Source organism: Dreissena polymorpha, chromosome 7 (genome assembly GCF_020536995.1).
Source record: "Dreissena polymorpha isolate Duluth1 chromosome 7, UMN_Dpol_1.0, whole genome shotgun sequence".
Lineage (NCBI taxonomy): Eukaryota > Metazoa > Mollusca > Bivalvia > Myida > Dreissenidae > Dreissena > Dreissena polymorpha.
This window is the reverse complement of record NC_068361.1, coordinates 1,284,529-1,307,461: the sequence shown is the minus strand read 5'-3', so window position 1 is coordinate 1,307,461 and position 22,933 is coordinate 1,284,529. Positions and strand designations below refer to the sequence as shown.

Genomic DNA, 22,933 nt, shown 5'->3' with positions numbered 1-22,933 from the left:
CTGGTCAGGGGCAGTAGGTAGATTAGGCATAGGAGGGACCATCAAAAAAAGATATTTTGGTATTTTTAGAAGATCGCCATTTAGTTATTTCAATTTATGAATGGAAACATCGGGACTTAAATGCTCCCTTATAAAAAAAGAAAAGAATGCTAGAAAGAAAATGTGTTTATCCTCAACCGATCTCGAACCACTGACCATAGGATTTAAAAGCTCTCGCATTAAAGGGGCTTGTTTACAGATTTTGGAATGTTTTGATGTTTGTCATTTAAACGAAAATTTGCGAATATGAAACAACATTTTTCAATTTTGTCAATTTACCAAAACGTGAAAAGGCCCCTTTTAGTACTCGGCCACCCTCGCTGACTCGATGAACCATTTTTTTTTCTTTATATAAGAAAATCCATTCATTGTAATACATAAAAAGAAAACAACAGAAACACTCCAAATTAGTCAATCGTTTTGCGTCTGTAACACTTACTAATTTTATCAATCTCTAATATTTTTTACTCATTAGCGAACACGTAGTTTTAGTATGAGTCTTAGTGATTAGTGTTATTTCGGTTACTTATGTACCGAGTTCTTTCATTATTTAAATATGTGACAAAAATGACAAGTTTCACTTCGAATTATGGTTTAAACGGGTCCCGAAAACTGAATCGAATACGCGGGTCGAAAAAATACCCGCAAATCCGGGAAAATGCTTGTGTTCAACGCTACAGGGACATACCGTTAATCAACATAAGGACAGATATGGGTTTATTTGTTCTAAATGTGTAGATATATCAAAAGAAAGTGCAGTCAAAGTATCTTTTATATCATTTTAAGCATTTTGTTCATTCCGAATTAATAGAAAACACGTAACAAACGCATGTAAGTCGATGTATGGTATTCAGAAAATTGGATGAAAAATATTTGTTTACAACTGAATGGCGATTTCTGAAGCGAAACTTTGCTGTAAAATCTATATCGGCTTCAAACTTGAAACGGCATTTAAAGCTAAAAAGGTATTCCCTTGCCTTCCGGTTAAAGTAAGAAAAACTTTATGTTAGGTTTATAACTTGTAGTTTGTTTTTGTTTGTTATTGTTCTACCCCGTAAATGGTGTTAAAAGAATAACGTTAGTGCGGTACAATACTACATAATATGTTCAACAATATGGTGTATACGTCATAAATAGTAGCATGCTTCAGTACTTGTCATTATTTGATTAATTAAACTACTTCTTCTTCTAGTAAATTAACTGATTATATTTCTGACATATTTATGCGCTAAAGGACACGCGTTATAAACGTATTTAGATCCTGACCCGACCTGACTTGAAATTCTACGTTTTTTTAAATCATTTTTAACCCGACTCTCCGACCAGAAGAATTTGTTTGACCCGTTCGAGCCATAACGGTAACGCGTTTGTTCATCTTTTCATCGCAACAAAAAAGGCCAAGTATAGATTAAAACAGTTTTCATATTATATAGACAAGTTATATAAACTTGCGATTTACGGCATTGTGTTGGTTATTGCTGCATTAACAAACGAATTGTCGTTCCAATGCTATTGCCCTCAAACATAAGAACATAATTTCTGCGAATCATGTCTATTTTTCAAAACACTTGCTCTTGTGTGCATTAATTATATCTATATATCTGTTTTTCGTTAATGAATGTCGTTGAGAAGTGTTTCTGTTTTCAATGTTAACTCACCGCCTCTAAAAAGTCTTTCGACCTTTGAGACTTGACGTCTGACATCTGATTATTTCTGATCTGCACTAAGTCGCCAACAACAAAGTGACGAGAACATGAATTGCGATGAACATTCCCGGTTAAAGCGCTAGTCGTGGTGTTACCGTCACTTTGATCATTCACTTCGGTCAATGCAGTTGGGCTCAACGTCCACCTCAATAAGAAAGTTCATAGAACGATTAAAATTATTTATGACAATAAAGCAATGGTCACAATGACACTATCACAATGAAAGTGAAAATAAATATAAAATAACAACAACGATATACTCAGCATAGTCATCAACAACTTCTACTATAACCCAAACTTCTTTAAATTTCACAACGAAAGCAATACTTACAAATACAGCTTAAAAGCTAGCGTCTACGATAAAATATTTTGTATTTATTTAAAAAATACGTAAATGGCGCTTCGCTTGTATTATTGTATTTATTGGTGCAAAGTTGATGATTTCAATTTATAGCGTCCATTTCGTATTAAATAAACAAACAACGCCGTAATACAATTCAATAAAACGTTATGTAGAATAATATACTTATACTGAAAAGAGTAACGCAAATTCACCAACTATCGGCACGGCAACGTGCAATATCATTTCGGCATCATTTGAATTATGAAGAAGTCGTTTTGAAATGGTATAAACTTTACGATACACGGTTACAGTTCACTGATTGTCCTCATTAAAGCAAACTTATATATATATATATTATGACATATGCAAAGGAAAAGAACAACGTAATGCAACTATTTTATATTCAAAGTGGCAGTTAAAAAGTACAAATAATAAAACATATTTTTTATTATTTTTTATTTATAGTAGTGTTGCTGTTCGTTTTTTATTAACTGCAAGGGATTTTAACTTATAGTAAATGAAATATATCTTAAAACCATACATATATTCGGATTTTGTAATAAGTATTATAACACAATTAAGAAAAGTTTAAACAATGTTTAAAGCCTGATTTACATCAATTTCTGGAAAGCACGGGTAATGTTCATGTACTTAATTGTACGGATGGTCTCACCCTTATGCTAACACATGGGGGGGGGGGCAATTGTCGAATTTATCGAAAACGTGTATCATACGTAAGGCTCTACTTTGATTTTTCCTTGATCGAAGATTTAACGGTTCGGACTCATCTGACATTACCAACAACTCTTAAGTTAATGCGGCGCCCGTGCATAACAAATATGTCGCAAGTGATATTACGGACGATTTTCATTCGCACAAAATACATAAATCAAAAACACTGTCGGAACTCAAAATTAAAGCTAATAAACTCGAGAAGCAAATATCAACATTCGAAAATGTAAACACAATGATCTATTCAAGATAAATTAACTGACCCACGGTGGCGTTGCATGATGGACAATCTTATTTTCGTTGGAGTACCAGAAATCACAGCGAGTAATACCGAGGTACACGACTATTGTGAAACCATTTTGCGACGATTTCTTACAGAACAAATAGAACTCGATACATGTTTTAACAAGAATGATGACATAAACATCAATAAAATAACCTTCGCACGTGTATTTAGGATAAATGGTGGCTTTACCTCAAAAGAAGTCAATCTGTAACATAAATGAACAGTTTCCACCAGGAATGCCGACGACGATTACTGCCAATCATGAAATAGTACAAAAATGATCCTTTACATACGCTTAAGTGCCACTAAGTGCTTGAAGCACCAAAGCCAAGATCGCGAACAGCTCACGAAAAGCCATATTTACAATCTAGCCTCAGCCAATATTATCTCCGTCATGGAACCAACAATCGAAGGTGACTGTTGATTTTTGCAATAAAACCAGATTTGAAATTCTGAACAATGACAAAGTAGAAACGCCGCGAAGGCGCAGACCACTGATTGAACGTTCGCCCCGATCTCCTCTGGACGCAATATAAGTTAAAAGGTCTCGGGAGCAATATAATTGTGATTCATTGTCTTCCAGCGCCCCTGCACAACAGCCCGAGATCCTAAAGCAACTCGAGCCAATTGAAACGCGATGTTCCAAGCTTAACTCAACCGCGCATTAGGACGCACAGGAAAAGAACCAATCTTCTTTATACAGCGTTGAACACATAACAGATAGTCGTTGTGTGAGAGGATTAAAATTTCTCTCGTTAAATGTTTGCGGATTGAGATCAAACCATTTTTGTCCAGAGTTAAATTAATTTCTATGCAATTTTGATGTTATTGGTTTTGAGGAAACAACACTGACGATAATGATGATTTTGAAATAAATGAGTTTAAATTGCACTTTTAAAACAGAATATAATTATCTGTATGTTAATGAGGTGGATTTTGTCTCGCCGTAAACATAACATTTGTAAACATCTCCCCGTCATTAAGTAAAGCTGTAAGTTTTGAATTGAGATTTTGAATCTCTAAACAGTTATCTAAAACTGTGGACATACTGTGTTATAGGGCTTCAACGAAACCAAAAAATTAGTTCGGATCCGAATCCGAATACAAATATGGTTTCTTACCGTTTTTCAGATCCGGATCCCTCAGATAAAAGAAAATTAGAATTTTCTGTCTAAATTAAAGAAATCAATATAATTTGACTGAAAAACATTAAACATTTATTAACAAAAATATTAGCAAATTTCTCGTTTAACATTGTAGCATTGTCAAAATTAAACCAAACCTTAACTTAATTCACTTAATAGTTTGCTCGTTAACATACACTTTTCACTGTAAATGTAGTTTGATGTTTGATGTTTGTTTTCACACAAAAAATACATATGAACATTGTCCGGGTCCAGACAAGCCCTATGAGCACTGACGAGGTCTCCTGCTGTGGTGAAGATTCTCTCACTGGGCACTGAGGTTCCTTGCATTACAAGATACATGATGCAGGAAATGCAAAATTTACCTAAATAACATTCCAGCCACACTGAATCTACTACCGTTGTTTTTAATACAACTCAGAAAGACAATAAGGATTGAAAACTTACTTATTGCCATTAGGAATTGCATTTGTAATGTGTAAATCTTCCATGATTTCGAATTAGTTTTGCTTTCGGCTCTCATTACGGAATGTCCAAAGGCAATCTTATACAATAAAAGCCGAAGGATCTCAAATGATCTGCTATTTGACTGTCACACGTCAATAAATATCGACTATTATACGTATATTTTATCTTTCAAACAGAACCAGTCTGTATAAAAAAATACTCGTGAAAACAGCTCAAGGTTACATACAACTATGAAAATAAATATTCGGAACCGAAATTTCCAGGGGTGGATCCGAATCCGCGAATCTGAAGTTGGATCCGATATCATCGGATATTTCGGGTACCCGTTGCAGCCCTACTGTGTTATGTTGTATATGTACCGCCTGAAAACTATGCACATGTTAACGATGGTTTTCCGATATCTAGTTGAATATTGATAATTATAGAGATTGATACAGAAATATATGCATGTTTGGTAAATGGTACAGTCGAACTAATCAGCTAGCAGATTATGTTAAAATTTATCTCGATATGTTTTTGTGAATTACACTTAGATGACATTTACAACGCTTTAATATGTGATGAATAACTATTTTTAGAATCATCTATGATTTTTACTCGAAATAACATAGATAAACGGAAAATGGTTTTGGCTACAAGCTTATCTAATAAATTTTTAGTGATAGATTTGTGTCCATTAGTTTCAGATTTGCACAGCCCCGTTATTATGCTGCTCGAGTTTCCTTATCCTCATCAGCAGCAGCGGCAGCAGCGGCAGCAGCAGAAGCATCATCAGCATCATTATAATGAACATATGAGATAATGGGATTGTGATAACTGTTATGGTTTGAAAATATTAACACATTAAATCTTGATGACATAATCTGAAATCTAGAAGCTTTTAAAATCATGATAATCGTTCAATTAATGGCCAAATATTCGTAAAAAAGTGATTCTTAATATCAACACAATTGTAAAAGCAGTTTTGGCACAAAAAACAATATAAATAAAGTATAGCAACGAACCCAAATGGTACGACCGAAACTGTGAAGAATACCGGAAAAGAGTTCCACTTTGCCAAATATTTATACAAGACAAATAAATCTGAAGCGCATCGCCTAAATCTGCATAGCAGTAGTAAAATATACAAGACAACAAGGTTATAACACATTTAAGAAGAAAAATGCTCGAAAAATTAAATCATTGTAAATACAAATCCCATAGCTTCTGGCGAAATATTTCAGGCAATAAAAAACGCAAGACGGTTGAATCAAATATTTCTTGCTGGAACAGCATTTTAAAACTGTAAATGGCGACGACATGGTCTTTGATTTCATGAACGCTAAATCACAGCCAACTACCGTTTATTATAACTATTCACTAAATGCCGAGATAACAAGAGAAGAAATCGAACATTGTATTTTTTAAATAACAAAGCATGCTACATCGATAATATTCTAAATGAACACATTTAAACATCCGTTCCAGTAACGAAATATGAATTTGTTAAACTATTTAACTAAGTATTTAGTTCAACTATTGTACCTAGTAATTGGACAATAAGGTAAATCAACCAAATTTATAAAAATAAAGGTTCCGAAAAAGATCCTTTTAACTATAGACCAATTACTGTATTGAGCTTTGTAATTATATTATTCAAATCAGTTTTAAACACACGTTTAGAACAATTTATAATGCAATACAACATAAGTGGCAAACACCAAACGGGTTTCCGTAAAAATCTGTACAACTGACATTATGTTGGTCTTATACGCGCTTATTTATATTCTCAGAACTAAAAAGAAAACAATATTGTGTGCATTTATTGATTTATAGGCCGCCTTTGATGAGATAGATCATTATTGTGGTATAAGTTAGGCCAGTACAGTATAAGTGAAAACCTCTTAAATATTATGAAAATATGTAAACAACCTCAAAACCACGTTTCATGAGTAATGGCTAAAGATCGAACTATTTTTCGTGTTCAGAGGGAGTAAAAAAGGAAAAAATGTATTCCCCATCAAATTTACATTATTTGTTTTGAATAACCTACATTCACATTTTGAAAATAAAATATATGTCGATGGATTAAAATTTCATACTCATTCACCCGACAACGATATGTTTACATTTATCAATTTATTTGTGTTGCTGTACACTAACGACACTGTTATCGTAGCAGAATCAGCAAATGATCTTCAAGATTATTTTAATGTGAATTCACAATATTGTGACATGTGGAAACTAACTGTTAACACGAAGAAGTCAAAAATTGTTATTTTCAGTAAAGGTAGATCATTTAATTGTGAATTTTACTAAAAATATCAACCCATGGAAACTGTTGAAATTTAAAAAAGCTCGGTATTTTATAAGACAATGTGATATTCTTGAACATTGCAACTATAAAAAAAAACTTCTTTAAAGACGCAATTTCCGTCACAAAATATACTCATATTTCTTTGGGTTAACACAGACAGTTTAGACAAACGTGTTAATGCACTGCGTCAACCGTGCGTCATATTTGGGACAATCGTAGGAATGTATGCAAATCATACGGATAACACACTTAGGTATTACGATCGTCGAGCGTCTTAAACAAGATACGCGTATACGCGAAATTCATCAATCGCGGACCCACTTGTATTTATTTAAAACTCAAAAAACGTGGATAAAACATGAGATGAACGCGCGTTAGCATGTCGGTGCCCATGCTTACTAAACCTCTTTAAAACGTAAAGGTTTGTCTTGCCATACCAAAGTTGTACATCTGGTCTGCAGTTGTAAAAACGGTTTTAAACCAGGATTTCAGAAGGAAAAAAAGTGTATGTCGTTCATTGTGAGATTTTAAAATCATTTGGTAATTTTGTTCACCATCATTGGATGGTGTGTCGCGCGAAAGAATTATCTCCAAGGTCAAGGTCACACTTTGAGTTTAAAGGTATAAAATGGCCATAAATGAGCTTGTCCGGGTCATAACTATGTCATTCATTGTGAGATTTTTAAATAAGTCGATACATTTGTTCACAATCATTGGACGGTGTGTCATGCGAAATAATAACGTCGATATAGCCAAGGTCAAGGTCACACGTTCAGTCAAATGTCAAAAATGACCATAAATTATATTGTCCCGCCCATAACTATGTTATTCATTGTTAGATTTTAAATTTACTCCGTACATTTGTTTACAATCATTAGACGATGTGTAATGCGAAAGAATTACATCGATATCTCTAAGGTCAAGGTCAATCTTGGAGTTCAAAAGTCAAAATGGCATAAATGAGCTTGTCCAGGCCATAACTATGTCATTCATTGTGAGATTGTACAATGACTATGTCCACAGTCATTGGACGGGTAGTCATTAAAAGAAATTCAAGAATTCAAAGGTCAAAATGGCCATAGCTGATAATGGCATAAAAATTCTTAAAAATCGCCATTAATTAGCTTGTTTTGTGAAGCCAGCATGCAAAATACACACCATTCAATCGACTAACGCAACGTCTGTGGTTCATCCATCGGCTGAGCTAGTAGATACATGTCGGTTAAAAACGGAGTGTAAGTATTTTCCTATTCTTTAAATTGTACGTATTGAATTGAATTGAGCAGGTTTGCGTGTGTTCTTTGAGAGTAAAAAGGACTTTGTGAACGTAATCCATACATTCCTAGCTGCTAACTTTTAAAGAAATCCGTTAGACTGTGGTCAGAAACCAAACAAAATTCACCACTCTCTCAGTCAAACTCTAAATACACAGGATTTAGACCAAAGATAAATATGAACAACATTTTATTGAAATCTTTAATCATTTGTCTTCGGTTATTCCAAATTACAGCATCCCACATGAACACACAACATTTTTATCAACGTTAAAATTCGAGTGGGGTTTGAAAAACGGCACAAGACAACGGCCGTGGCTACTTATAATATAGTCATGCCAACGGCTACGAAAACAAAATTATGCTCAAGCGATCGGCTAAGGCAAAGGAAAATGGCATGATGAGATGTGGACGTTACTCCTTGACCATATTCGATAGAACTATCAGATATTTTGATCACAAAAAGAGTTTTAAGATTTCCATTCGTACTTTGAAATAAAATGGGATGAGTGAGTGGATTTCTTTTTAAATAATTCATACTTTGACATTATTGAAACAAGTCATTTACACGCAATATATCTCCACATCATGTAGAGTACACTTGATTCTCGCTATGCCGAAGACGGATATATCGAAGTAATGTGAACTTCGAACATAAAAAGTCATTCCCTTCTAAAATTTGAGAAACGAGGTTTTTCTTAATTGAAACGCATGAATGCATTTACAAACTGAAAGACAGCAAAGAAGGTTGAAAGTAATGTTGGAATCTCCTACAGGAGAGCTGTCAGCATCGTTGTTTCATCTGTATCTAGTTATAACTAGTCAGAAGTGTACGTCTTATAAATCGGGTGAATTGAATATATTTTATCTCGAAATAATTTGTATGGTTTATGTACTTCGACATTTCGAGATTCCACTGTACTTTGAAGGAGATTGTCAAGATGGTTTAGTCAAATTTTCTTAAATTTTCTTGATTTTTGCCAAATGTTCCAGATATTTCCATTCATGGACTAGTTTGAAATATTTTCCATTTTTGTCATGAAATATACTCAGCATGGTTAAATTGTGAAATAATCATCTGTACAAATATTCGCAAAGTCGGTGGAACACAATAACTTACACAAGTACATGTCAGTTTTCATCGAGATTTATTTGTGTTGATTAAACTCTAACACAACGTTTTTGAATATTCGTAAATATTTTAAACATCAAAAACCATTCGGCGGACTAACAGCCCCGCGACAACAACTTAAATCGACCTATTTGGTCGGTTGTCTAACGTGTTTTGACTTCCCTACTAAAGAGAATATAATTACTCAATGGTGACGTGTGCAATTTCAGACGGGAAAGTGCGCAAAGTCACGTCTCCAAAGCCAACGACGTAATATGACCTATGCAACGGACGTATATGGACATTAGCCTTGTATCTATATGAAATTATACACCAATTAATTGGCTCCATGTGATTACCTATTACATGACTAATTAGTGAAACAAGCAATCGGTAATAATTGTGTGCATTCGCCTCGTCTAGTTTGACGTTAATATATGTTTATTTTCATATCCATATAGGTAACCGCGATATTGAATTTGAAAACGAACATTAAGTTAATGCTATCCCTAGTAATTTATCTTGTGTACTATGTAAAAAAAAGGTAAAATGACTTTCAAAGATTTATGATGCAATTCGTACAAATCCTTCGGAATTAAAAAAAAGATGCTTTCGTTTAAAAAACATATTTCTTACGAAAAACCAATGGGACTAATTGATTGAGGCGTTAATTTTAGATAACGATATCCCTCGTTGGAGGCCAAATATATCCGTTCACAGTATACATCTTTAATTTTTGAGTTAAAATAGGCTATTTTCACACCAACGTTAGCGGTAAAAACAAAACGGCAATAGTTTTTTTGATTGCATCCATCTTTTGTTTCTGACGCGGGTTCGGACGTCTGCATCCGTTCTTCCATGTTTGTCTACTAGGATGCCGATATAGGTGCAGCTATGCACCTCTTTGACCGCCTCGCCTTGGAATGTGATTGGCGTGTCTTTTGATGCGTTGGTCTTGAAAGCATTAGGCAAAGCACGAGTAGAATTTCAACTGAAGAACAAATGATTATATAGCGCTTTATTCATCAACACCTAGATCAGGCTTGTCAATACCATAATACAACCAATACTACTCTATGAAGCAGAAGCCGGGAGAACCACCGTCACCTTAATGAAGACAATCAAAGTCTCGATCAACACATGCCCCAGGAAGATCTTAAGACCCGCTGGTCAGACAAGGTCACAAACGAGGACATCACGTTTGCGATGGATAGGCCACAGCCTTCGAAAAGGCAAAATCTCACCTTGAACCCTCAAAAAAAGAGTAACAAAGGACGGCCTAGAAATACCTGGCTCTAAGACCTGGATTCAGATACCAAGCAGATGGGCAAGATGTGGGGACAGCATGAGAGACTTGACCAGAACTTAGACGCATAGAGGAAGCTTATCGACGGCCTATAACCAGGATGGGACCACACACACATATGAGATCAAGTTGTCAAAGCTTTCGTTATTAAAAACAAAAACTAGCGAGGAGTGTCACACAAAAAGCAGGACAATACAACTCTGTTTGAGATGGGGAGTAAGTTGATTGCTTGTTCATAGCTCCCTATTCGAATACGGAATAAGGAACAAGCTAAACATATTTTCTACAAGCTTTTGTTCAGATAGCAAATACTGACAATTCTTACGTTAATCAAACCAAAACCAAACGTAATATAATTTATGAATAAGGAGTAGGAAACTAGTTCCCTATGCATTAATCAAACCGAACAATAAATTGTGTTGTGAAACTAAGTGACTAATATAACCCAATTTATATTAAAAATGCATCTTATTGGCAAGTTTAAGTGTTTGTCAAGAAGCTCGTATACATTTACTTCATTATTGCGATATATGTTCTTGTTCTTCTTTGAGTTTGAAGAGGATTTCTTGTTCAAACATAATTGGCATTTTGTTTCATCTGAATAATTACTCACATTAACCAAACGTAAATGCAGTGATGTTGCATTTATTTATAATATAAAAGTGCATTCTAACTTATTTTTACTTATTAGTGTTTTATTATACACCAATTAATTTTTAGGGTATGTAAAGGAAACAGGAAGAAGTTTTTTATTTCCTTTTCTAGACTAAAAATAGTCTGTCATTGTCGTACTTAAAGATTATTCAACAATTGTACCACATATCAATAACAATCATTGTATATGTAGTTTGGATATTTATTGCACTACATTTCTACTTATTTTTATCTAATTAATACCTAGCTCCTTTTTCGCGTCTTAATAAGGAACATTCAAGAAGCCCTTATTTCTTAATCAAACCGAAAAAGAAACCTGCATTTTATTAAAATAAATATATGAAAATAAACCAAGAAGTACTTTATATCAAATCAATCATTGTATATGCAGGTTGGATTAAAAAAAAATATTGCAATATATTTCTACTTGTTTTGTTTATTGATCACCAACTTAGTTAAAGGACTTGCGACCATCAGGGTCGTTCAATAATTCCCCAGGGCCCCTTATCGTGTGCAAATGTTGAAGGTCGCTGGATAAACCGTTGGCCGGTTCGAGCGAAAATGTGTTTTCGGACTTCGGTTTTCGTATGCGCATAGGTATTTGAAGTGACACAAATTGATAAGTCTCCATGAACTTTCAAGTCCACAATAGCCACCTTTACCGCTACGCCCGTACCTTTATCAGGATGCAGGATCACGTGACAGTATGGGGTTTCTCATTGTTACTTAAATGGATGTTAAAACGACGGTACGTGGTGCTTAGTTTCAAATAAGTTTTTAATACGAGTTTTTTTAAGAATTTCAACTAGTGCATAAAATGCAGATTTTTATTTTGTTTATGGCAATGTGAACTACGGTACATCAGAATTAATTTGTTAAATGAGCCTGTGTTCTTGTTCAAAATTCGATTTGTACTACACGGTAATGCTTCACTCAACGTGAAATTTTGTCACCGATTTCAGAAGTATTCAACGAGTTATTCTTTAACCTTATGATATCGGAACAAACTTTAAGAAAAACTGTCTTTTATGCACTAAAGATTTTTGCAAATGTATTTCAATCATTTGCGATATTTGCAAAAATAAAGTTCTTCACGGTGTGATTACATTATGTCCAGCCTGTATGTAAACCCCGTTGATTCTGCACCATGTTTATGCTGACGTATTCGATTTGCATGCCTTTGCATACTTTATCATATCGCGTTGTAACTGTTTACGTATAAGAACAGAATGAGACATCCAAAACACGCCTAACTTTTCAACTATAGAACTTGACCAAAAGTTTGGATCGGATACAAATTTTAGAACTGTACAAAATAGCAAAACTTCAAAAAAATACATTTAACATAACCAGTAATATCGAATTTAAAGCTGCGCTTAACTAGAAATTCATGATCCGAATTAAAATTTAATCCACCAAACATAAGGGCTTTATTTCTAACGTAAACTTTCGACAAATGTTAAATTAAAAGGTTGTGTTTAATAAAAGCTTCTATGTACAAAATATGTTTGTGATCTCTCACAATTATAATATAAATTTGAGTTCTTAAGAAACCCTGACAAAAAGGACTATGATGACGAAAACATAGCATATATAGTTGGAGACTTTACATATCATGTCATATCAGGACTATTTCAATATGGAAAAAGAAAAGCTTCCCGAGTCTTTCCACATATAAAATCGGACGTGTCGGATATAACATGATATAGGTAGTCACAAACCATATATTCTATTTATCATGCGATGCTTAAAAAGTGAACATCTAGGCTCTAATATTTGTTATGCAACTCAAAGAAATATTAAACGATTTAAAGTACGGCACTATATGCCAATGAGACAGCTTGATGACTTCAAAATAGATCGATATTTAATAAACAATTCAATATATATAAGCTCGTACTAAGTTTTCGTTCTAAGTTTGTTGACCAACTCTTTGTTTATTTAATATTTGTATGTGTGTGTTTTTTGGGAGGAAAGGGAGATGCTTACATCAAAATATACACGCATCCGAATGTACGTTCTATATTGCGTCACCATTTGGATCAGTCAATACCAAATAACATACACTAAGGAGAATATTCATACAGGCGTATCATTTACTAATTGCAACATGCATAAGCGTTTTGATTGTTGTACACTGTCATTTATTGATAATACTGTGTATGCAATTGGAAAACTAAGATTTCACATTTAATTCATTGAGAAAATTTGAACACGTTTTCGTCAATGAAAAATCACTTAATTTTATTGAGGTAAAGCAACAATTCAAAAGTTGGCAGAGGTTTTATCAAACCGTAGATTGTTGAGAATCTGTATTACCATTGAGCTTATTGGTAATATAGGCGAAGAAAACAAGTATCCTTTTCAACCTACCTGTCAATACTCGTAGTCTGAGCGAGACTGGTGTGTTCAATTTGCGACTGTCACTTTAAAAACACTGTTATCTATACCATTAAATTTGAAGCAAATTTAAAAGAAAAAAAAACAGCACATGTATTCAAGCTGTATTAATAAAGCGCCAAACAATTGAACTTACATACATTTTTACGGATACGCTTATTTTATAGTAAAGCTATTTTAATGCAAAAATTAGCGCGTATATGTGTTGTTGATTTGTTCTTGCTTCTTATTTACAGCACTGACATTAAACATACGCACTTTTCGATTTATCGACAAAGACGGTTCGACATACGTCCAAGTGTTCTAGCAGAATAGACTTCATTTGGTAGATGTTCATTGACCGGATTGGGTAATTTCATAACACACATTGTCAGTTTATCAAGACTATATCGTCAAACATCATCGAACTACAATCACAATTGTGTAAATGACGACTCCGCCTTAATGAGATACGATCCGGTCAATTATTTGGATATTTGACTTGGCAGTCCACGTTTTCTTGGTCATACTTTTATCCATATTGCAGACAAAAAACTAAAGATTCGACAAAATATCAATCACATGGCATAATTATTAATTTTGCAAGAAAACTTGAACCGAATAATTTATTACAAATATTTAGTGGGGCTTGGGTGATAACAACAATGTAAAAGTGAAACCAGGCGATGTTCCTTACATTAGGATTCAAACTTTGTCTTGAGTAGCTGTTGCTGTTTGATATCCTATTCCTTGTACCAACGCATCTTTCATCATAAATTATTAAACACTCCACATATGTATCACGCATATTGTTTATGTATGGCATTTAAATACAATTTTAAGTACAATATCTCACTGAGAAATATTGGAAAGGCACACATTTACCTGACAATAAGCGCATGTCCAAGCTAAAAGTTAAGTGAATATACCCTTTAAAAAATGGATCAATAGTTCTTTAAACCCTGTGCGAAAACTAAAAATACATAATAAAATTAATTGTTCATAATCATAGGGCAATAACACCATGACATATCTTGGAACGATCTGACCGTGATGCTCATGTCCATCCTATACGGAGGCTGCATATAAACTTTCATCATATTCGGATTATTGGTGGCTGAAATCTCGCACCGATTATTGGACCTGAAATACCTATCAATGATGTGCATGTCCGCCATATTGGGATGCTGCGTGTCAATTGTCATTTTGTTCGGATAATTAGTGTCTGAGATCGTAGGCGCAAACAAAACATCTTACGGCAGGTCGCTGTGGTGTAATGGATATGGTGTCCGCCTAGCGACCGGGAGGTCACGGGTTCGATCCCCACCGTGGGAGCGTTCTTAAGATCTTCCCCAAAGACACCAAGTACTGGTTCTAGGCCCAGGAAACGGACTCGAGAGCGTTTATATAAGCCTTAGGCTTTCGATGCAATCGAACTAAAATAAATAGGTTTAAACTAAAACATCTTACGGACGGAAAACGGAAGGACGGAAGCCCAATATGACAGAAAATTTATCGGGGAAATTCGTCTTAGACCCATGTAAACTCAATTCCACACAAAAATTGGACAAAACTTTAAAAAATTAAAAACAACAATATCAAGGAAACTGGCTGGATACCAAAACTGTTCATGTACTGTTTACCTGAATGCATATTGCACAACAATGCAAATGCCCTTATCAAACGAAATGTTGACGACTCTCCGATACAAACAAATCCTTTAAATGAAGCATTCAATTGTGTTATAATATTCTAAGATTTCGAGCAGAAACGTATTTCATCGAAGCGGTTCTATACATTATTATAATGGTGTTATGCAATTATATTCACTCCAGCAGGGAAATTCATTAACCGGGTCATCAAAATCAGAATACTAAGGTAATGATGTCTTGTGCCAAAATAACATAAACACATACATCGTATGAAAGTGTCATATTTTAACTACATAGCAACACATCCATTTAAACGTGTCAAGTATAACAATATGTAAAAATTCTTTAAAAATTGATAGAACATAGAGTGTTTCATCAATTAGTGGTTTTAAGTGTCTGCGATCTAGCGCGGAAACGAACTTCGGACGGATTGACTTGACCAGAAAGCATTATCGTGATGATAAGCTCACACCCCGCAAACTTTATTCAATCAAACTTAGATTTCATACTTAAGGATAAAAGCAGCGACTACAACCCCCACACCCCCTATATCTGGGATCATATATGTGCACTGCATTAAAACATTAATATTTGAATTAAACAATAATGCAAATACACCGTTCGCTCAAAATACGATTTGGGGTGTGAAAATGTCTACACATGCAAACATTGTACACATCTGTTTTCATATATATATATAACATATTTATTTAACTTCGTTTGCATCGAAAGCGTTGTGCTTATATAGACACTATCGGTTTTTGTCCATGCAATTTCTACAATAGTATGTCTAACTTAATGGACCTTGTTCACAGACTTTCGAAATTACAATTTCGACAAACTATTAGTAGTTGTAGTAGTGCTTCTACTTTTACCACTTCAACTATTATTGCTATAGTACTACTTCTGTAAATTACCTTTCACCTCTATTATCGACGGTAAACAGCTCACCATCCGAATCAATGCCAAACACTCCTCTGGTCAGTTCATAAAGCTGTAATCAAAACACCATATAACTAACTAAACAATTATGCTGCCATCCTTTCAATTGTTAACACAATAGCAAACATAAAGCAATATAATTAGCTTACCATACTCATGAATGTAAGGATTACCCGGCGGTTAATTAAATGATGTTTAAAACATTGATATTTGCATAGATCGGGACTAATGATTAATTAATAATAAACAACAACAACATCGACAACATTTATCCAACAATAAAGCTTACAAAAAAACTCATAGCCTACAATGGTGAATATAAATAAATAATTAACTTATATGGTTTGTGCATTGAAGTATTTTCATATACAAGCGAACTGTACCAAAATAGCACATTCATACTTAAACTCGATGAATAATTTTTAATTAAGCTGTAAGCATAATGTTTCCAAGTCCATGTTAGTCTCCAAGTAACTCATAACATTTCCAAGATATGACACATTCCGTGTAAATCACCCAGACAGGATCCACCCCAGGTTGGGCCCTGAAGATAAACCTCTAGCGTCTCTCCAATGGGTTAAATCCTTAATTTTTTAGTGCCCAAAGAAGCATTTTTATATACATGTATCGTTAAATAAACCTGTCAACTTGATGGGTCAAACTAATTTGTTGAAATGCATATACGGGCGTATTTATTATCTGGTAATTGCACCTACACTAACACAAACATCTATTAACCATGTAATCTTGTCATGATCTATTATTAAAACGGACTAAACCCAGTTGCGAGCGTGCATCTACTGTCAACAAACTAATTAGTCTCCGGCCACACTGACGTAAACACAGGGCATGCATTATAACGAACAAGATCTAAACATCAAGTATGCGACAGAACTTTGCAATTAGTTTTTTTTTCACCGTTCAAAAAATGTTCTTCCTGAGACGCATTAAGATGATCTGGTGTTATTACTATATGATTATAGTCTCTCAAATTGTGTAAACAGATTAATTTAGTTGATATTTGCATTTACATATGTTCAGCCTCCGAAAATTTTTTACCATTAAGCTCTGGTGCAAATTAAACCATTGACTTATTTTATAGCAATTAAATTAAATTATATATCTCATATTGCTTTTTTAATTTGACTAACATGCTATGATGTTGTAATGCATGCATATTAGTGCTTTTGTATTCGGCCTAGTGTGACGTTCGGCGCGCAAATCAACCCGTTTATACCCTAAATGCTCTTACTTTACGATATCAAGGTGGTTACGTTTAATGTTGTTTGTTTATAATAAGTGTCGCCTGTCTTTTATATGAAATAACACGCTTGCTGAAAAAAAAGGCAAGCGGGCGTTGACAAAAAGTTTTAAAAAGATGTTTGTTTAGTTTCATGTTTTCCTATATTTAAAGTATTTTATTCATCGTAGAGAAAAACAAATACAATCACAATTGAACCTGCGAATCTTAAATTAAGAAATGACGTGCATATTACCACTAGGTTATCCTTGCAAACATGTAAGTACTAATGTTTTCGAAATTATATCTGATTATCACGAATCACATATTGTATTTATACCAGACACATTAAAGTTATATTGAATTAATAAATGGTGGTAGGTTAAAATAAATAGCGCATCTAACCGCTGTAAAAAATTTCATGATTAAACAGTCTAGAAAAAACTGAATATCTAAACGGACTCTCCAAATTACTAGTGGTATTGTGCATATGGCACAGTGGTGACGTGTCTTCCATCGAAGGCATGTCTCCACAACTCGTAATAAGCTCGCGCAATGTTATTAAACCGTATTTTTAATTACAAACAAAATATTGCGATATTGAAGACATTTCAACCGAGCAAAACTTAACAATTATGGAAAGCTTATTATTAACTTTGAGTTCTCTATAGCATAGTTACATGCTTGTTGCTTTTGTTGTGTTGAACATCCTTATTCAATGTATGTTATATGACACATTGTGATAATCCCAATTACAAAATTACATGTACAAAGAAATACGAAATTATACACCTTACATGCATACGACTTTCACACGCAAAATAGATTTTTGTATATGTATATACAGTCACGATAAATGTAAACTAATTGCCATTAATTAATAGGAAAAAAAAACAACGGAAATACTTATAAAAAATAACACAGTGCAATAATGCATTACACACTTGTTTAAAGACGCATACTTGTTATTTAGCAACGTTTATGGGACTCGGGCTACAAAATCGCGAATTACGTTAAATACGTGCAGCAAATACACCTACAAAGACACATTACAGTACACTTAAATCGTTAATAATAGTTATTTCTTCGTACAGCATTCAACATTTTCACATTTCTATTAACAGTTATTGTAGTTTATGTATTATTATTTTCTACTGCTTCAATAAATATAACCGATGTTTAATTGAGATGTGAAGAGAACCGAGATCATGTCGTCCATGCACGTATAGTGAAATATTTTCTCCATAATTCTCACGTTTTTTTTGCGATGTCGCTAGATGATACGGTTACATGTTATTCTTTCAAAGCGCCACTTGTATTTTAAAGGGCAAATTATTTCCTACACGTAAGTTAAACTTAAGTGTTTTAAGCTCAGAAAATGTCAACCTTATTAACATGCGTAACTATAATATGTTACCTTTATTGTGTCTTTATTCGGTAAGCGGTCCAAGCAGACAATTCCAATAGATGGACATTGATCAAACTCATTTACTGTAGTCATGTTAAACTCGTGTACAACGTCTCCGACGAGTCGTGTTACTCCATCGTTGCTTCCGCCAGTCACCAGAAATGTTCCTATGAAATTAAACGATAAACGTAAACAGTTAAGTTATATTTACAACTGAGTTATGGTCAGTGCTACCCACATTAACACCAGTCTTCCACTAGATTGACGTTTTATAATTGAATGAATTTCAAAGCTTTTCATGATCGAATGCCTTTTGTTTCTGTCTGGGATGCAATTGATAAATAGACATTAGCTACACAGTTAACGCCTCACTTCAAATTGCTTTCTTTTTATTGATACCCAAAAATATAGCCAATATAATCTTAGTATCTCCCTGTCAACGCCTAAAATCAGCATGCTTGTGTGCTTTGACAGCTCTGAACGCTTACAACGGAACCGTTTTACATGTATCGTGTAACAATGTCATCATTCAACGGCAATATGCACAACACAGATACCGAGAGAACTTTTCATAAAGATCGTGTTTTGTTATGATGGGTACGTTTTATTGATTTTCATTTTCCTTCGGGTCAGTTAACGTGTGTCGTTCAGGTCGATCATCGTAGCGATGTGTTCCTTAAACAAAATGCAATTGATTGTAAGCCAAAGTTGTATTTGGTTATTTAAACGATTACTAATGAAACACATTTTTAGACAAATACAAATGAGAAAAGATAAAATTCTATTCAAGAGATAGTGATGATTTGAACTTTAATCCAAGTGTTAAATATAGTTTATAACGAAAAACAGGCATCCAATGTTACACTAATACCGACATATCAATGGCATCTGTTTGAAGAAAAGTGAATTTATAAATAAATACTCATATATTCTTCGGTTTGTACCAATATGAATTTATTTGACATGGTTTTGACTAGGAAAAGAAACCACTTCTGTGGATATCATTTTTTAATTTTGAAAATGACTTTTTTTTCTGATAAAATTGAACGTATGAACGTACTCAATTATCAAATCACAGGGCATACATCTCAATATAGTTTTAATTTTCACAACACTTATTATTATTGCCTAGGTCGACACTCCAGTTTCGTATTCGAAAAAGTACAACTATTTTCTTTAGTTAAATAAATTCTTTTTACCAAAAGAAATTCAAAAGCGTTATACTAGCATTGTAAAGGAAGTGACCGCTGTGCAAAACGAATAAAGGCTTTATGAACCAAACACTGTTTACAGGTGATCAATAAAGATTACGAAGCTTTAAAAAAAGCTGAACATGTTTGCAATTACACATTTTTATTTAATAATATTTTAATATAGGTACCCGTATCACAATTTGACAAATATTTAATATGATTATAAATTAGGAACGTGATGGTCATCTTACTTTAACCGCTTTAAAACTATTTTAACATATATCAACAAAAGACATTTAAATGAAGATTATCGGTGAATCAAAAGGTAGTTGTCAACGTAATGGAACAGTTTTTAATATGGACACAAAGATCTGCGGACAGGATCTTCGTATTTTAAACTTCGCAAGGAAACACACTTTTATAATTATTGACATTTACCTGGTAACATCTTTTTGATGCCTTCGTTGAATGCTTTCCGATTTTCTCCATTCAACTCATCCGCGCCGGAAGTGACTGACAGCAGAAGATTTTTACGACCAAGACGCCAAAGCTTGTTAACAACGCCTTCCGCCACTTGCTGCAGGATACTTTCATTGTCCCAAGCACCAGCATTTATCTTGATGAACTGATGTGCACAAGGATATAAGGTGTTGTATAAAGGCTAATAATAAGGATTAAATATGTTGTATATATTAATATTCCAGTGTTTTTTCTCAAAGTTTGTTTTAAATACATGCATTCATGCAAAATATGCACTGTGGATTTCACGTGTTATTTTAAAACATGTTAATATAAAATAACACTCAACTAGCATTTGTATCCAATGAATTGTTTGCTGATACGATTACACGTTTAATATGTGTTAGTATCTAATTATAAGTTAACACTCACTTTTGCATCATATAAGGGTGTGTTGCCATTGATAAAACGGATTTTTCCGCTGGTATATGTCTTCTTATAAAATGCACTGAAACAGATAGCCACGAATATCATAGAGGCTGGCATATCATTGAAGGAAATAAAAAAAATCATACAACTATCGAAATAAAAAAATCTGAATTAATATGTGATTGTCTTTACTGCGAAGTGTTATAAAATTAATCGCCACGCATCAGACAGAGTTCGCTGTTTGTTAAACGCAGTGCTAGGTCGTATATTTATCGCAAAATGAGACTCTACTCGGTTGTAACTCGTTCTGGATTTGGACACGCAAACAAACACTGTTTCAAAGAATTCGAAACAATCGTTGCGGAGATCTTGAGCTGAAACGTAGGATCTGACGGACGGGTGGAAAGACAGACTCGCGCAACGAATGGTTGATACAACAATCGGGGAACTGTTGTCCACTCCATTGAAAACTTAATTACATCACTATTAGAAATCTTACGTATGACACAAGCAGCAATTACAATTACACAAATGATAATATTGGGGCAATAAATATGAAAGTCATAATTATTACAATTTATGCAGTGGCATGTATCATCAAATATAATTATGGATTTTTGTTAGATTACGTTATTTTAACAACACAAGTGTCATCACCACACACAAATGCTAGTCAATATAACCCTTTTGTACTAGGGAAGTAAGTAGATTCAACCCGAATAACCAACTGTTGTTTAGTAACTGAACGGCTTAATAGTAAGCCTTTCATATGAAGGATTCATCTATTGGGCAAGTTTAAGTGTACGTTAATCAACTCGAATACTTGTATTTTATGTACGATGATACATGTTTATGTTTATTTTGCGCGCTTGAATGGGATTTGTTGTTGAAACCAAACAAGCATTTCTACATGAAAATCAAATAAACATAACCAAAATTAAAACCTATCAAGTTGTCTTACTTATTAATTTATATCAACAAATGCATATAGCATATTTCTGCTATTATTTTTTTTATTAAAGCGGGTATATACGATTTTTTATATGTGTTTAATTGTAATATATTGATAAAATATGTTACAATAACACAAAATAGGCAAGAAAAATTATACATTAAAGCCGAATTTCATAAAATGCAGCAAATACAAATTAGCGCCCCGAGCCGATAATGACGTACATATTTTCCTACAATAACCGAAGCATTCGTCTTTGTTTTAGGATCGGAGATAGTATTCGTGTGTCGTATGAATAGATGTCGTTGCAGGAATTCAAATAAACCGTTAAACTAAGTTTAGATGCACATCGTACATGTATGGTATACATGCTGGCGAATTCGGCTGCACAGCCGTTTTCAATTTCAGAATTAAATATCTGGCTTATTTCGCATTTTTCGACACACGTTCCTCTTAACTTTTATTTTAATTTATATTGAAATATATATATATATATATATAGTTTGTTACACAGTTTATATAAATTCATAAATATTTGACTAAATCGTATATACCCGCTTTAAGCTCCAGCCTCTATTTTGCAGAATAAGGAAAAAGGAACCGGTTCCGTATTCAAATTATATATTATATTTATATACAACACACGCATATATATATATATATATATATATATATATATATATATATATATATATATATATATATATATATATATATATACATGTATACGTAGGTTCATTTCATGAGAATACGTGTCTTTTTTGCATTTGAATAAGGAAAAAGTAACCATTTTCGTATCCATTATTCAAGCCGTATAGGGAACTTGTATTGTCTTACTTAAAATATAAAAATATAAATAAACCGAAGTACAATACATATCAACACAAATCATCTAGGTTGGATAATACAATATTTACTG

General features: G+C 33.6%; 1 protein-coding gene across 1 annotated transcript in view; it reads right to left on the bottom strand.

The window, feature by feature from the left end:
* LOC127836819 (transient receptor potential cation channel subfamily M member 8-like) overlaps window positions 1–22,933 on the bottom strand; it is a 209,662-nt gene that overhangs the window by 147,979 nt on the left and 38,750 nt on the right. The window contains exons 2-6 of the mRNA XM_052363421.1: window positions 21,066–21,141; window positions 20,613–20,799; window positions 18,991–19,148; window positions 16,309–16,385; window positions 1,698–1,890 (exon numbers count right to left, since the gene is read on the bottom strand). Coding sequence (XP_052219381.1) covers window positions 1,698–1,890; window positions 16,309–16,385; window positions 18,991–19,148; window positions 20,613–20,799; window positions 21,066–21,141 — 691 coding nt within the window. The remainder of the gene's footprint in view (window positions 1–1,697; window positions 1,891–16,308; window positions 16,386–18,990; window positions 19,149–20,612; window positions 20,800–21,065; window positions 21,142–22,933) is intronic.